General features: G+C 37.9%; 2 protein-coding genes across 8 annotated transcripts; one reads left to right on the top strand and one right to left on the bottom strand.

The window, feature by feature from the left end:
• The first annotated feature begins 268 nt into the window (after window positions 1-268).
• LOC140873245 (beta-glucuronosyltransferase GlcAT14A) lies at window positions 269-4,201 on the top strand. Of its 2 annotated transcripts, none has more exons than XM_073276303.1 (4): window positions 269-922; window positions 2,495-2,570; window positions 2,649-2,764; window positions 3,455-4,201. In XM_073276303.1, the coding sequence occupies exons 1-4, from the start codon at window positions 373-375 to the stop codon at window positions 3,961-3,963; spliced, it is 1,251 nt and encodes a 416-aa protein (XP_073132404.1). In that variant the 5' UTR covers window positions 269-372; the 3' UTR covers window positions 3,964-4,201. The 2 variants fall into 2 exon arrangements, with proteins under 2 accessions (XP_073132404.1, XP_073132403.1); XM_073276302.1 differs by having other exon boundaries at window positions 2,646-2,764.
• A 4,256-nt stretch (window positions 4,202-8,457) lies between these two features.
• LOC140873179 (uncharacterized) lies at window positions 8,458-16,859 on the bottom strand. Of its 6 annotated transcripts, none has more exons than XM_073276194.1 (6): window positions 16,634-16,859; window positions 16,396-16,531; window positions 16,238-16,287; window positions 15,460-15,565; window positions 13,766-14,865; window positions 8,458-8,640 (listed from the first exon to the last, which is right to left on the bottom strand). In XM_073276194.1, exons 5-6 carry the CDS (start codon window positions 14,862-14,864, stop codon window positions 8,585-8,587), a joined length of 1,155 nt encoding a protein of 384 aa, XP_073132295.1. In that variant the 5' UTR covers window position 14,865; window positions 15,460-15,565; window positions 16,238-16,287; window positions 16,396-16,531; window positions 16,634-16,859; the 3' UTR covers window positions 8,458-8,584. The 6 variants fall into 6 exon arrangements, 3 of the variants coding, with proteins under 3 accessions (XP_073132295.1, XP_073132293.1, XP_073132294.1); XM_073276192.1 differs by having other exon boundaries at window positions 15,460-15,519; XR_012147980.1 differs by lacking the exon at window positions 13,766-14,865 and having other exon boundaries at window positions 8,468-8,640; window positions 15,460-15,519.
• Between the last annotated feature and the right edge of the window lie 957 nt (window positions 16,860-17,816).

Raw genomic sequence — 17,816 nt, 5'->3', positions numbered from 1 at the left:
AATTTTTATACACTTTTATCCTTAAAACAAAAATCACACCAAACAAAATCAAATTTTATCATCATTACTAACTATGATTACATACAAATCAAACAATCACACAAAGTCAACATCCATTAATAATCTCATCACGCCAAATCAAACAATCACACAAAGTCAACATCCATTAATAATCTCATCACGCGTACGAAGCTCACCCATAATATTTTAAAAGAAGAACTAAAGAAGACAAGTCCTCACTTTTGGAGCTTGTGTTTTTGTCTTCCCCTTCACCTAACCAACCCGCCCGAGATCTGCAATTAACAACGTTTTCTTGAAATAAACTCCATTACTACAATAATGTACTAAAGCAACCAAGAATCGGACTCCACAATGCACCACCACCACCCGCCGTCCGCCGCCGCCGCCTTGCCCTCTCCATACATTCTTCTATCCACCACCCTTTTCTCCCTTCTCCTCGTCCTTTCCCTCATTACCATCCCCACCTCTCCCCGACCCCCCTCCCGGCCCCACCCATCCCTCTTCCCCGGCCGCCACCGCATCCTCTTTCACCACCCATCAACCACCCCTCCGGCACTCCCTTCACTCGCCTACTTCATATCCGGATCCGCCAACGACTCGGGCCGGCTTATACGTCTTCTTCACTCCGTTTATCACCCTAGGAATCACTACCTCCTCCACCTTGACCGCTCTGCCACGCATTCCGAGCGTGAGACTTTGGCAGCTTCTGTCAAATCTGTGTCGGTCTTTGTAGCTGCGCAGAATGTTCATGTGATTGGGAAGGCGGACTATGTGTTCGACAATGGGCCTTCGTATCTCTCGTCCACGCTTCACGGCGCTGCTCTATTGCTTCGTGTTTCGGATACTTGGGATTGGTTCGTTAGTCTGGATGTTCATGATTATCCCCTTGTAACTCAAGATGGTAATTTTATCTGTGCATTTTTTGAGTTAACATGTCTGTGAATGGGAACTTGCTGATTAAATATATTTTGGTTTCATTTTATGTGATTCAATTGATGCTAGTTCTCGTGGATTTCTATATTCAATAGAATTTTTCAGGCACTTGATCGTACTGTGGGTATTTAGTGTGCAGTCATGAAGTGCCAGCAGAGCGTGCAAATGCGTGAGTTGGAGATTGATTTAGTTGAAGTTTGTTTGTTGGATAAATTAGTTATGAGGCTTTGGTTCTATAGATTATGGAGTTCCCAAATTCACAAAACAAATTTGGTGCTGTGGTTGTTCTCTGAGCATCGAGTGTGAATATTCTATATTTTTTTGGTGGGCTTTGTAATTTCATTATGCTTGTGCGTGGTTGTGAAAGTAATTCGAGTTGGTGATTGGTGCATTGGCTGCTAATTATCAACTTTTACCCGAAAAGGTAGTTGCTGAATCTTGTATGGTGGCAGTAGTATAGTGAAGACAGCAAGTAATACAATATATAAGTTACATGATTTTATCATAAAGACATGAATGCTGAAATTCTATGAGATCTCGTGTTTTGTAATATATTCATTACCTTTTTATGTGGATGAAAATACATTAAGATGAACATGGTTGCAAATATGTCGTATAACTATAAATCACAACCAAATCTTATCAAAGATTTCAAATATGTTTTTTGTTGTGTAATTTGTGTGTATATAGCTTCAATTATCCATACTCTCTTGTAGAATTTTAAACCCTTATGTTAGTCCATTATTTTGTATGTTTGGGACCTTGGGGTGTTTATGTTTATTGCAATTTTAATGTTACGACACTTGCTGGATGTGCCGTTGTGGGAAATTGTGAGGATAGTTGGATAGAGTATTTTGCTGTTCGAGTTGGTCCATTCATCTGAATAACACTTGAGATGCAGTTTTAAATTTTAGGTGTGTTCTTTATTGAATTTAATTGAGTCGTGATTCATTGTCTTTTTTGTTTGCTACTTGTTCCTACTATCATCTGCTTTAAGTGTAATCAAGTATTGAGTACATCAACGCCATCTGACATATTCTAGCATTTCATAGTTTGCTCAGAGTCTGGTCAACTTTGATTCATTTGTCAATCTCCATAATTTGTTGGTAAATAATATTGTATATATTGGTGAAAAGGATTTTGTTTTTGAAATGAAGTGGCGAACTCGAGTTCTTGAGTGCTAAATGATCTGGAGACTGTAGGATCTTGCGATCTTTTAGATTTTTCATTTTTATCCCTTCAAATGTTTATGTACTCTTTTACATGAGAGTCTATTATAGTTTTTGTCTTCAGTTGTTTTTTGATATTTTGTTAGTGTGACGATATATGATATTCCTGAGTTGTAAGTTTAGTACATGATTTCACGACTTGAATGAGTCCATGATGGGGGCTCTGGAGTGCTGCACTTATCAGACTTTTCAGTGTTTATTGTATACAGTCTCAAAGTAACAAAATCTAAAGTTGGTCACAAGTAATTTTATTGGAGCTTTTTGGATAAACGTCAACTTTGAATGACATGGAAATATTCATTTTCTTTCAGATCTTTTGCATATCTTGTCCTATCTGCCCCGCGATCTTAATTTTGTGAATCACACGGGCTATATTGGCTGGAGAGAGTATGAAATCTCACCTTTGATCAATGAATCTCATTCGTTTACATTAACCATACTAAATATTATAACGTTCACTAGCAGATCGCGCATGTTGAAACCAATCGTTGTTGACACTGCCCTCTTTCTTGAGGAGGATAGTGAGATGTTTTATGCCACTCAAAAGAGAGAGCTTCCAGATACATTCCGATTATTTACAGGTTGGCGCTTAAATACATCTCTGTTTGTGTTACGTTGAACAATGTTGTCTGTTTTAATGGAATAGCATTCTGAACTTATTATTGGCTCGGTCTTGCGTGCTTGTCTAGCTCTATGATCTCTTTTAATAATTGTTAATTTTAATATTATTTGATCTACTCTTTTATCTTTTAAGTATTTCGCAAATATAACCACAATTGGGTATTACAAACTCTATAAAGTTTAAGGTTATTTTTGCCCATGAATAGTCTAAGTTAGAACTTGAATGATGCTAAAAAGAAAAATGTAAAGCTTATATTGTTCAAACTCCAGTCACTTCAAAGCTCAAGTTTGAGTTAATAAGTGATTATTTGAGTTAAACTCGAGCTTGAATATCACTTCTCTCTCAAGCTCGAATACATAATTATGGTTTTGAAGTGGTGTTGGAATATGTTTTGCAAACTTCATGCTCCAGACGTTCATTTCTGGGCATGAGTGAGGAGTGTTAGATGTTCCATCCATTGGATTAAGTTTTTGTGAGATGTATATATGGATTGGGACAATCTTCCTCATTCATCTAGGTTCTGGGGTGGAGTTAGACACAAGTCCATGATATTAACAGTAATTACTTTTTTGTATGTTCCATTTATGTTGTGATTCCAAGTACATTCGGAGCCGTAATCGTGTAATGTATATCATCCTTTCACTTGTAGGTTCATCTTCAAGTATTTTGAGTCGGAAATTTCTTGAGTTCTGCATCACGGGTACAGATAACCTACCAAGGATACTACTAATGTACCTATCCAACACACCCGAATCAAGTACCGTTTACTTCCCAACAGTTGCATGCAATTCCCAACAATTCAATCGAACAACAATCAACCACAGCTTTCATTACGCCTCCCTCGACTCCAGGCACGAGCCCGACTTTCTCAACTCAAGCAACTTCAATGATCTGATCCAGAGTGGAGCGGTCTTCGCATCACCATTCAGGGAAAACGACCCCCTTCTTGACCAGATCGACCATGAAATCCTGCTGCGACGTCCTGGTGCGCCTGTTCCTGGTGGATGGTGTTTAGGCAATTCGGTTAAAGATAAGTGTGACATATGGGGAGACTCGGATGTTTTGAAGCCTGGTATGGGCGCTAAGAGGCTTGAAAGACGTCTTGTTGAGATTCTATCGAATGAAACGACCCGATCCCATCGATGCATAGACGAATGATTCTTGATTCAATATTTTTTCTGGACCGAGGATCTAGGGGAAGGACTACATGGGAAGGAAGAGATAAGGAACAAGATTCATGAATTGTTTTCAAATCTTTGTTGTATTAAATCTTGTTAGTAGCAGAATCTTTTGTAGTAATTCTATTTGTTGTAAATCTTTCCTGGGGATTGAAATTTTTGTATTATCCGAAAGCAGTGTTGGTTCCAACTTAAACGTTTTCCCTGTGATGATAATGAAAAACATGCTCAGTGTCTTTTAATAACTTCGAGAATAGCACAAAATTTCTTGAGGTACAGAAACTGGGACGTAGCAGGTGTAACCGAATCGAATCGAGCTTGAAAGTCGTCGAGATAGTTGAGCTATTAGAAGTTGAATTTAGCTAGATCTAAACAAGTATGAATCGAAAGTTGAACTTACTCGTAAATCTCTTGATTTACTTGCACCTTTGGAAAGGCCCTTTAGCAAATCAAGAAATGATTTTAGTGTGTAATAGTAGAGAAAATTTAAAATATAACATTTGTTTGACCAACATTCTAATATGACCTTTTCAATTTTTAAATTGAATTTGTGCCAGATAATTTATCTAAATTAATAGGAATGAATGTACTAGCGTCTCTTGCACACGATACGTGCATATATATAAAAATTTTATGTTAATTGATTTTCATGTTATTTTATGTTAATTAATTTTCATGTTATTTTTAGAAGTCACACGATAAATTAGATATTCAAAAGTTTAAGAATGATAACTATCTAATCTAAAAATTTAAAAACACAAACAAAGATAGCGAAATATCATTTTGGAAAATAAAATAAAAATCTAATGGTTAAAAAAAGAAAAGACCATGTAAAATAACTTTATTTGTCTAATAATTTTGATTTGTTGGAAATTAAATTATAATATAATCGTAATTTCATCCTAAGCTTCATTATTTATTTATCATTTTATACAATATCAAACACCATATTAAAGTCTTTACATTCGTTTACCAGGTAACTGGGATATGGTTTTCAATTTATGGGAAATGTCGATGTTGGTTTCAGGGTATTACCCAAAAGCCAGGATCAACAGTCTGGACCAATTTTTCATTTCAAATCATTTGACCTACAATGAGATCCGAGACGTTGATATCCCACCCGGGCACTCTCCGGGTGAGGTAGCATCGACCGACTCCAATTTATGATGTAAATTCACTAATTTCAATTTTTTTGAATTTTAATATTTTTTTATTGGAATACTGATGTGACGTTGAAAAATGATAATGTGATGTAAGACATTTAAAAAAAAGTTAGTGAATGAAGACTCTCATAAATTGATGTCCGATAACAAGAGAAAAATGCAAAGCATAAGTAATTACACAACGAAAATGTAATTTCCCCTATTTACAATTTAAATGTAAAGTTCAAACTTTTGTATATAAGGGCATCACCAAAGGGCGAGGAAGCCCAGCGATGAAGTGGGCTACCTCGCCCCAGAAGGGGCGAGATTGTTATCCGTTTGCGAGAAAGGGGTGGGTCCTATGTGAAAACCTTCCGCGCGGTAAAACTCATCGATTATTTTTTTAATTTTTTTATTTTAATTAAAAATTTTGAAATCTGTGGCCAGATTAATCTGGCCATTGGAGATCCAACGGCCTAGATTAATCTGGCCTTTTAAATTATTAAAAATAATTTTAAAAATTAAAATTTACAAAATGAGTAATACAAAATTTATTTTTGTGTATTTATTTTGTTGTTGGTAATTTGTTTTAATTATTTGTACTTTTTAAAATTTCTTAATTTCGTGTATTTTTTAATTTTTTTGTAATATTTATATTTATTTTGTGTAATTTTAAATTTTTAACTGTACAAATTTATTTTGTGTTTAAATAAAAAATTCATATTTCAACATCCTCTCCACAACCAGTGGCGGAGCCACACTTGTGGCCTCTCGGGCTGTAGCCCGGGTGGCCCGAAATTTTTTCAAATTTTTGTATATAGAAATTTGAAAATTTTTGGATTAATTTGGTATTAGCTCGGGTAGCTCAATTCAAAATATTAAAGGATTCGAGAGCTTAAAGTTTTAGCCCGAGTAAACCAAAAATCTTGACCTCGCCATTGTCCACAACATTATCTCATCTTTGCAGAACCAAACAATGAAGTTATCAACTACTTTATCACACCTAAATCCTCTTACTATTGGACATGCTCTCAAAATAGATAAACCTATTCTTTGACCGGAAAAATCTTCAATTTTCAAAGAATAATAATGATTTTTGTGTGTGGCAATCACGTCAGAGACATAAAACAATTAAATATTAAATCTGCCTTGATTATATGTGCACTAATTAATTGATTTGATTTGGGGTCGTATGCTTTAGGTGATAGATCTGTGAGCTCAGAAATATATCTTCTACAAAAAGTAGAGATAGCGATTCTACTTACGGATACTTCTTGACATGCTATGCGTGTACTTCAAAATTTTTCTAGAATTTTAGTGAAGATGCTAAATTAAAATTATGTTCAATAAAAAAATTTATGGCGTTTTACGGAAATTTTTTTGGGTAAAATTTGATATGATTATTTAAACCTGAATAATTAGATTCAAACGATAATTAACATTATTAAGACTGCTCTCAAAAGGTTTTGGAAAATATTTGAAATATTTTAAGTTTGTATTCATCGCCTCTACACACATATTTGATCCTAACAAGTGGTATCAGAGCTGGTTTTCCTTATTTGTTGATATTATTATATTCATTATGACATCTGCATTTAACAAAATTTTTATTTTTTTTAAGGAAGATTATGATGATTGAAAAATTCGTTTGCAGACTCATTTATTACCTAAAGAAGATGATATGTGGTATGTTATCACAGATGGTCCTATGAAAATCACTAAAATCAATACTGTCGCAGCCATGACAAGCGAAGAACCTCAAATTGTTGAAAAACATAGATCTGAATGGACTACATAAGATTAAAAAAAAAAAAAAAAGCAAACTTTGATAATGTTGTCAAGGATATCCTCTACAAAATGTTGGACAAGAACATGTTTTGTAAGATCAAGACTTGTACTACTGCAAAGGAGATCTGGGATAAGCTTACTGTAGTGACCCAACTCGGATCCACTACTAATTAAAGTTTAAAGCTTAATTAAGCATGCAATAAACAAAAATCAGATATACACTGCGGAAACTTTAAAATAAATACTAGTTGGCTGAATACAACCGACTAACAAAACAATTCGATATACAACTCAATCGAATAAATCTTAATAACAATAATTCATACAACTAAGTCCTGCTGTCTCTTTCTGATCACCGACTACTCCGAGTCTCTAGGAGCACTACCTGCACCTGCAACTGCCCCGTCGAATGGGGTATCCAGACAACAACAAAACATTGGACGTGAGCTCTAAGCTCAATACGCTAGTACGGGTATCATACAAACACGATGCATGCATATGTATATTTGGGTGTCATATTGGGAATAATATCCTGCTCAGTCTAGGCGCCATGATATGTAGCACGCTGGGCCGTCACATCAGGAGATGACTCCCATACCATATAACCCGTGGACATATCCTGAACCAAAACCATGGTATCCATCCACACATGCAATGGGTCTGAGCAACCCCAATACTAGGTAAGCCAAAGATACGGGCTAATCAAGATGTATGCACATGTAGCATAACATAAACATGCAATCATGACAAATAAAATGCAACATATAAGTATGCATACATATTGGCAATCTCAGTCAGTACTTACGTACCTTAATAAGGCAGTCTTAGGAGTCCCACTCTAGGTTCCACGCCTATCATCAAATCTACAATGTAAACACGCACGCATCATTATTTAAGCTCTAAAAGCCTTAACTAAGCTATTGCATAATTTCTAAATATTTTTAAGAAAAAAAAGCTATACCCGCGTCCGTCGTCAGCCCGCTTATGGAGACTATCCCGTAGCTAGGGGCACACTCCTGCCTCCACTCTACAGCTTTGAGCACAACTCCACTACTTGTGCTCTGTTCCACTACTATGTTAAATATTGTCTGACTATATTAAAATATATATTCTACTCCAACTCTAAAATAAGAGTACCCAACAAGCCCTAAACTAGAGTCATACGGGCGAATGAGAGAATTCGGTGCGCTTGACAAATGAGCTCCTCGGCTCCTTTTACAGACAAGGGTTCAGACCATCCGAACTGTGAGGCCCGGTTACTCTAATTACATTTAATTATCATACAAACAAATAATTAGAAGTCAAAGCAGCGGAAAAACGATTTAAAATAAATTTTGGGCCTATAAAAATTTCGGCATGACCTCCCCGTAAGTAGGACATCCCAAAATACACAGACAGCAGTTTATTTAAAATAACTAAAACTAGGACCTCAACAAACTTAAACATCACACAACCATGTGCCGGCCAGGCACGAAAACAAATTAAAACAGTTAACACATACCTGAGCCGACAAGGCTCGATAATAATTTAAAATATAGCAGGAACTCTCAAATACAACACAAATACATCGGGGCATCTCCCCGGAGAATATAAAAATGACTCTAACATAATACATAATATAACTCCGATAATACATAATATAACTGGGAGACAAGACATGATCCAACCTCCTCAACGAGCTCCGCCAGCGGACCCTCCGCCTGGTGCTGAAAAGTCACTTGGGTAGCCTACCATGGTGCCAAACAGCAGCCACAGTAGCCCCCCCAGAATTAACTGAGGTTAGGATTCTGGTATGAAACAGTTAGGCAACAACAACAAAACATATAAACTATGCATAAACACATTATAAAATGTAGTATGCAATGCATGAACTGGGCTCAAAGTAAACGGGATAACAGGAGCCAACAAACAGTACGATAACAACTGGAACAATGCTCGAGCTAGAACACAGGGGAGCTACATCGTCATGTAACTAAAACGCCCTGCCAAGTATGCGAGGTATGTCGTGCTGTGTGAAATCAAACACCCACGACTCGGCCTCCATACAGCTGATATCGATACAACAGATAGGCACAATAACGAACAACATACGATGTCAAGATTCCAAGTGCATATCACACAGAAAATGCATCAAGGAATAGACAATCATAATTTCGGTCTCAGGGATACTAGGCATAAAAAGCCACCAGCTGATTCCCGAAATAACAATACGTGTGCCCAGAGTACAATACAACATGATAACGGGTAACAAGAATGATAGGGCTCAACGTGTGATGTAGTGAATATCATGCCCTATTCTAAATGCCACAAAATATATCAAATAATTTAACATATAAACAATGAGGCATTTAAATTCACATAATCCATATAGTTCACGTAATCAACATAATATCGGCAAAACAATATTTATATTTTTATCGTTGTATGTTACCAACCGTAACATACCTATACCAATTCAAACGAAGGTCCTCAACTCTAATTCCCAAAGTTTCGGCCTACAACACAATTAATATTCCAATATATATCAAAACGATGCGATATAACCAACGAAATCAAATTAAATCCAAGCGGGTAAAATCCCAATATCGAGCAGCCCACTATACCTCAACTAAACCAGTTGGAAACTCACGCTCAAGGCTGGAAGAAGGGATTAAAACATCACAACTCGAAGCTAAACTAGCTGGACCGGGACAGCCTTCGAGCTCGCCGGAAAACTCACCGGAAAAGGCTGGAAATGAACTGAATGAACAGGGGAAGGTTCAGCTATCTATAAGCTTCGAAATACAGCAGAAATACAGCAGAATTATTGTCTAAAAGACTCTGAGATCGAAGCTTTCTTACCTGAAGAAACGCAGCAGAAAATAGCAGCACGTCTAGCTTCTGAAAGTAGCTCGATTCGGGCTCAAACGTGCATCAAATTCATCGCTTCTTAGCTTGAATCGAAGCCACGGATGTAAGGAAGAAAACCCAACAAACGAATCGAATTTTGGACTCCGAACGAAGAAGTTATGGGCAATTTACCGGAGCTGCGCAGAGGGGTGACGGGAGTGACGGGATTTGGGGATGACTTCTCTTTTCTTTTTCTTTCCTTAGCTTATGTATGAAGCGTGGATATGTATATATGTAAGGGTGTGTGTGTCCTTTATTTAATTATTATTTGGGCAACTTGACACAGTCCAGATATTTTAACGCTCGTGTATTATTTTAACTCTAATATGTATTTTATATCGTTTAAATCTCGATATTCAAAAATACATATTTTTAATACACTTACTAATTTATTTGGCATGAATAATTATTTTAATTTAGCATCTCAATAATAATTCTAATTATGCCAAATTACCAGATAATTAACTTCTGGGTCTTACATTTCTCCACCACTAAAAACAAATTTCGTCCTCGAAATTTCAGTTTACACACATACATCTGAAACGCAAGACACCACAATTCTATGCTAGGAATCAAACAAATATGGATAAGAAGTTCTTATCTTCTCCTCTGTCTCCCAAGTAGATTCCTCTACCCCATGCCTCGACCACTGAACTCGAACTAGTGGTACAACTTTGTTGCGAAGAACTTTCTCCTTGCGATCCAGGATACACATAGGATACTCAGTATAAGACAATGCTGGATCGAGTTCAACCTCATCAGGCTGAATGACATGAGACGGATCAGGCTCATACTTACGCAACATAGATACATGAAACACATCGTGGATGCCATCCAAAGATTGTGGCAACTCCAACCGATAAGCACAAGACCCAATACGTTCAACAATTCTATAAGGACCAATGTATCGAGGTGACAACTTACCTCTCATACCAAAACGAACAACGCCTCTAAACGGTGATATTTTTAGAAATACAAAATCATCAACTTGAAATTCCAAAGGTCGACGACGTTTATTCGCATAGCTTGTTTGTCGATCTTGGGCAGCTTTCATTCTTTGACGTATCAACTGAACTTTGTCATGCATTTCCTGAACAATCTCGGGTCCAGTCAATTGCTTTTCACCGAACTCATCCCAACAGAGCGGTGATCTACATCTGCGACCATACAAAGCTTCAAAAGGAGCCATGCCTATAGTCACTTGGAAACTGTTATTGTAAGAAAATTCTGCTAATGGTAAAGCTTCTTGCCAACTCTCTTTAAAATCCATAACTACAGCTCTAAGCAAATCCTCAAGAGTTTGGATTGTACGCTCAGTTTGACCATCGGTCTGAGGATGGTATGCAGTACTCATCGCAAGTCGTGTACCCATTTCTTTTTGGAAGCTAGTCCAAAACTTTGAAGTAAATCTAGGGTCACGATCCGAGACTATTGCAACTGGAACTCCATGCAGTCTCACTATATTCTCAATAAACAAACGAGCCATTTTCTTGTACGAGTAAGTCCTTTCATACGGAATAAAGTGAGCTGACTTGGACAATCTATCAACCACTACCCAAATGGCATCGAAGTGACGAGAAGTACGTGGCAAATGAGTGACAAAATCCATAGCCACATGTTCCCAGTTCCACTGAGGAACTTCAAGACTGTGCAGTAATCCTCCTGGTCTCATACGTTCTGCCTTGACTTGCTGACAGACCATACAACGAGATACAAACTCAGCCACATCCTTCTTCATGTTCTTCCACCAAAATTGAGGTCTGAGAATATGATACATTTTCTTGCCTCCTGGGTGAATGCTATAACGAGTGCAATGAGCTTCATTAAGGATGGCTGTGCGCAAGTCAGGAATATCTGGGACAACTAATCTTCCATTCAATCGAAGAGAGTCATCTAAATAAATTGAAAATCCAGATTGATGTCCTTGAGTCACTAAATCATAAGACTTCTGGATCTGATCATCTGACTTTTGGGCAGCTTTAATAATCTGAATTAACTCAGGTTCAACAGAAATCTGAGAAACACAGATAGCATTCCCTTGAATCTGAAAATTCAAACCAGAAGTGCAGATATCCTCGTGCAACTTAGAAATATAGATTGAGGAGAGTTGAGCATCATTATCGACTTTACGACTCAAAGCATCAGCAATGACATTCACTTTTCCCGGCTGATATTGGATCTCACAATCATAATCTTTCAACAGATCCATCCAACGTCTTTGTCTCATATTCAAATCAGATTGAGAAAATAAATATTTGAGACTCTTATGATCTGAATAAATTACAAATTGTTCTCCAAATAGATAATGTCTCCAGACTTTTAGAGCAAAGACAATAGCAGCCAATTCCAAATCATGAACAGGATATCTAGATTCATGTGTCTTCAACTGACGAGAACCATAAGCCACTACTCTGCCATGTTGCATCAAGACACAACCTAAACCTCGAGACGAAGCATCGGTGCAAACAACAAATCCTCCAGAACCACTTGGAATTGTAAGTACTGGTGCAGAAGTCAATCTCTTCTTCAACTCAACAAAACTTGACTCACATTCATCAGACCAAATGAATTTCTGATTTTTCTGAGTCAACAAAGTAATAGGTTTAGCAATCTTTGAGAATCCTTCAATGAATCTACGATAATAACCAGCTAAACCCATAAAACTCCGAATCTCTGGCACATTCGTCGGTCTTGGCCAATTCAATACTGCTTCTACTTTACTTGGATCAACAGAAATACCATGTTCAGAGATAACATGGCCTAGAAAGACAACTCTGTCTAGCCAGAATTCACACTTGGACAACTTTGCATATAATTGTTTCTTTTGAAGAATTCGAAGAATTAACCTCAAGTGCTTGGCGTGTTCTTCTTCGGACTTAGAATAAATAAGAATATCGTCGATGAAAACAATGACAAACTTATCGAGATATTTTCTGAATACACGATTCATCAAGTCCATGAAAATAGCAGGAGCATTAGTCAAACCAAAAGGCATAACTAAAAATTCAAAGTGTCCATATCTAGTGCGAAATGCTGTTTTTGTAACATCTTGTTGTCTAACTCGTACTTGGTGATATCCAGAGCGAAGATCAATCTTGGAATACACCGCCGTACCTTGTAACTGATCAAACAAGTCATCAATTCTTGGAAGTGGATATTTATTCTTGATGGTTGACTTATTCAATTGTCTGTAATCAATACACATTCTCATCGTGCCATCTTTCTTTTTAACAAAAAGAACAGGAGCACCCCAAGGTGAAGAACTTGGACGAATATAACCTTTACTCAACAATTCCTGTAACTGTTCTTTCAATTCTTTTAACTCAACAGGAGCTAATCGATATGGTGCTCGAGATATAGGTTCAGTTCCTGGCATAAGTTCTATACTGAACTCAACTTCTCGTTCTGGTGGAAATCCAGGAATTTCCTCAGGAAATACATCAGAAAATTCACAGACAACAGGAATGTCAGATATTGACCGCTCACCTTGAGACAGATCGATAGCATAAACAAGAAAACCTTCATTTCCTGAGTCCAACAGACGAGTCATTTCGATAGAAGAGACTAAAGGAATCTTAGCTCGTGAACCTCGACCATAGAAATTCCATTTAGGAGCAAAACTAGGTCTAAATCGAACTATTCCTCTATAACAATCGACAGTGGCTTTATTAGAAGTTAGAACATCCATACCCACAATACAATCGAAATCATGCATAGGTAGGACTATAAGATTCAGGTACAACACATTATCAGCATAGAGCAACACCGCATTAAACACAGCATTATTAGTTATGATCATTCTTCCCATTGGAGTAGCAACTGATAAATTTCCATTCATACTAGTGGTGCAAAGATCATGCGAAGCGACAAATGCATGAGAGATAAACGAATGTGATGCTCCCGTATCAAAGAGTACTCGTGCTGTAAAACCACATAGAGTGCAGTTACCAGTAATTACAGTACCTGGAGCTGCCTGTGCCTCGTCCTCTGTCAAGGCAAATACACGAACGGGTGGCTGATTTTGTTGACCACCTTGTCCTCTTGATTGCTGATGTGGCCTGCTCGACTGTTGAGAAGAGTGGGATGGTGCAGAAAATTTGCCACCAGGTGTTCCACTACCTGCCTGCACTGATTTTCCTGTCTGACTGGGGCAAACTCGAGCAAAGTGTCCTGGTCTACCACAAACATTGCAAAGTCCTTGAACTCCCACACATTGATTGCTGAAATGTTTCCCACCGCAGTTATCACAATAAGGACCAGTGTAGCGTTGTCCACTCTGCTTTCCAGAACCTTCAGAACTAGTAGAACTAGAGCCAGATTTCTTGAATTGTTTCCCTTTTGGACGTAAAGATGAAGTACTAAAATGACTTGAAGATTGCTTGCCAGATTGGTGCTGGATAGGAGTCTTGTTTCCACTTCTCCTTCGAAAACTTGCCTCAGCCCTTTTTGCCAATTCCACAGCTTCGGGATAATTCATTGGCTTTCCAGTCGAGACAAATGGATGCAAGCGATCATCTAATCCTTCAGTGAAGCTTTCAACAATAGCTCCCTGACTAGCAGCAACATGAGGAGCATACTTCAACAGTTCGTAAAAAGTATCAGCATAGTCTTGCACCGACATATTTCCTTGTTTCAAGTTATGGAATTCAGTTGATTTGGCACTATAGAATGATGGAGGACAATAACTTTCCCTGAACTTCAGCTTGAATACATCCCAAGACGGTGTTACTTTCTGAGATTCCAAAGTCATCAAGGTAGTAGCCCACCACATCTTAGCACGATCCTTCAACTGATGGAGTGCTAGCTTCAAACGTTGCGCCGACGGATATTCAATCAAATCAAAGAGATCTTCAATCTCGGTAATCCAGATTTCAGCTTTTTCAGGTCCCTCATTACCAAAATAACGAGGTGGACGCATGGTATGGAAACGGGCAACTAACTCATCCATCCTAAGTTGTTCCAATCGTCCAGTAGCTTGATTAACCTCGGTATTAACATCAATGCGAGGTCTCCCACGACCACGCCCACGACCACGACTAGCATTATTACCACTTTCAGCCATTCTATAAAATATAAATCACAACAAAAATTAGAATGAAAATAAACATATCACATAGGCACGTAAACATGTTGAAAAGTAGCAACAACAAGCGCAAAAATCAACTTTAGTGTCTAGACTCGAGTGTCCTAGACTTTAGTTTGAGCATATCCCAGTTTATGCTCTGATACCATGTTGTGAGGCCCGGTTACTCTAATTACATTTAATTATCATACAAACAAATAATTAGAAGTCAAAGCAGCGGAAAAACGATTTAAAATAAATTTTGGGCCTATAAAAATTTCGGCATGACCTCCCCGTAAGTAGGACATCCCAAAATACACAGACAGCAGTTTATTTAAAATAACTAAAACTAGGACCTCAACAAACTTAAACATCACACAACCATGTGCCGGCCAGGCACGAAAACAAATTAAAACAGTTAACACATACCTGAGCCGACAAGGCTCGATAATAATTTAAAATATAGCAGGAACTCTCAAATACAACACAAATACATCGGGGCATCTCCCCGGAGAATATAAAAATGACTCTAACATAATACATAATATAACTCCGATAATACATAATATAACTGGGAGACAAGACATGATCCAACCTCCTCAACGAGCTCCGCCAGCGGACCCTCCGCCTGGTGCTGAAAAGTCACTTGGGTAGCCTACCATGGTGCCAAACAGCAGCCACAGTAGCCCCCCCAGAATTAACTGAGGTTAGGATTCTGGTATGAAACAGTTAGGCAACAACAACAAAACATATAAACTATGCATAAACACATTATAAAATGTAGTATGCAATGCATGAACTGGGCTCAAAGTAAACGGGATAACAGGAGCCAACAAACAGTACGATAACAACTGGAACAATGCTCGAGCTAGAACACAGGGGAGCTACATCGTCATGTAACTAAAACGCCCTGCCAAGTATGCGAGGTATGTCGTGCTGTGTGAAATCAAACACCCACGACTCGGCCTCCATACAGCTGATATCGATACAACAGATAGGCACAATAACGAACAACATACGATGTCAAGATTCCAAGTGCATATCACACAGAAAATGCATCAAGGAATAGACAATCATAATTTCGGTCTCAGGGATACTAGGCATAAAAAGCCACCAGCTGATTCCCGAAATAACAATACGTGTGCCCAGAGTACAATACAACATGATAACGGGTAACAAGAATGATAGGGCTCAACGTGTGATGTAGTGAATATCATGCCCTATTCTAAATGCCACAAAATATATCAAATAATTTAACATATAAACAATGAGGCATTTAAATTCACATAATCCATATAGTTCACGTAATCAACATAATATCGGCAAAACAATATTTATATTTTTATCGTTGTATGTTACCAACCGTAACATACCTATACCAATTCAAACGAAGGTCCTCAACTCTAATTCCCAAAGTTTCGGCCTACAACACAATTAATATTCCAATATATATCAAAACGATGCGATATAACCAACGAAATCAAATTAAATCCAAGCGGGTAAAATCCCAATATCGAGCAGCCCACTATACCTCAACTAAACCAGTTGGAAACTCACGCTCAAGGCTGGAAGAAGGGATTAAAACATCACAACTCGAAGCTAAACTAGCTGGACCGGGACAGCCTTCGAGCTCGCCGGAAAACTCACCGGAAAAGGCTGGAAATGAACTGAATGAACAGGGGAAGGTTCAGCTATCTATAAGCTTCGAAATACAGCAGAAATACAGCAGAATTATTGTCTAAAAGACTCTGAGATCGAAGCTTTCTTACCTGAAGAAACGCAGCAGAAAATAGCAGCACGTCTAGCTTCTGAAAGTAGCTCGATTCGGGCTCAAACGTGCATCAAATTCATCGCTTCTTAGCTTGAATCGAAGCCACGGATGTAAGGAAGAAAACCCAACAAACGAATCGAATTTTGGACTCCGAACGAAGAAGTTATGGGCAATTTACCGGAGCTGCGCAGAGGGGTGACGGGAGTGACGGGATTTGGGGATGACTTCTCTTTTCTTTTTCTTTCCTTAGCTTATGTATGAAGCGTGGATATGTATATATGTAAGGGTGTGTGTGTCCTTTATTTAATTATTATTTGGGCAACTTGACACAGTCCAGATATTTTAACGCTCGTGTATTATTTTAACTCTAATATGTATTTTATATCGTTTAAATCTCGATATTCAAAAATACATATTTTTAATACACTTACTAATTTATTTGGCATGAATAATTATTTTAATTTAGCATCTCAATAATAATTCTAATTATGCCAAATTACCAGATAATTAACTTCTGGGTCTTACACGAACCCTCCTTCGGATCTTTCGATCTCTACATGCTTGACAAGTGTCACTGCCAGCACTTCAAATCGTCCGATCGGGTACTTTGTATCGTCCGATCTCAAGTATTACGTCATTTGTGATGTCACCCACTCGGACACCTGTCAGACTACTTTTTGGACCGTCCGATCTTGAATTCCGGATCGTCCGAACTCGAGTCTCAACCAATCAAATTATTTTCCTTATATTATCTTATCTGAGGGAGATCGGACCGTCTGATCCCTCTTCGGATCGTCCGCACTTCGCCCTTTCGAACTAGAACAGGCCCTCCGAACTCAGCCACTTCGGACCATTCGATCCTTAGTTTGGAGCCTCCAATCATGCCTAAGACTTGGAACCTTCCCGGCTATTTTTGAGTGTTCTAGATTCATTTTTGAACTCCTTAGACCCTTTTGGAAATCCCTTAATCATGTTTTACTTAATATAAACATGAGCACTCAATTAATTATCCATTAATCATTATACGAGTTACTATATTCTTCCCTTCTTAAAAGATTTCATCCTCGAAATCAAGGGTAAGTCTCGAGAACTTAATAAAGACCCTTCTTGCACGTCTGGTCGAATAGCTTTCAACACACTCAAACTCTTGTCTCAATACCTGCAAACTCCATTAATGTTGA

The sequence above is a fragment of the Henckelia pumila genome, unplaced genomic scaffold, assembly GCF_033568475.1.
Source record: "Henckelia pumila isolate YLH828 unplaced genomic scaffold, ASM3356847v2 CTG_525:::fragment_3, whole genome shotgun sequence".
Lineage (NCBI taxonomy): Eukaryota > Viridiplantae > Streptophyta > Magnoliopsida > Lamiales > Gesneriaceae > Henckelia > Henckelia pumila.
This window is presented reverse-complemented; position numbering and strand designations above follow the sequence as displayed.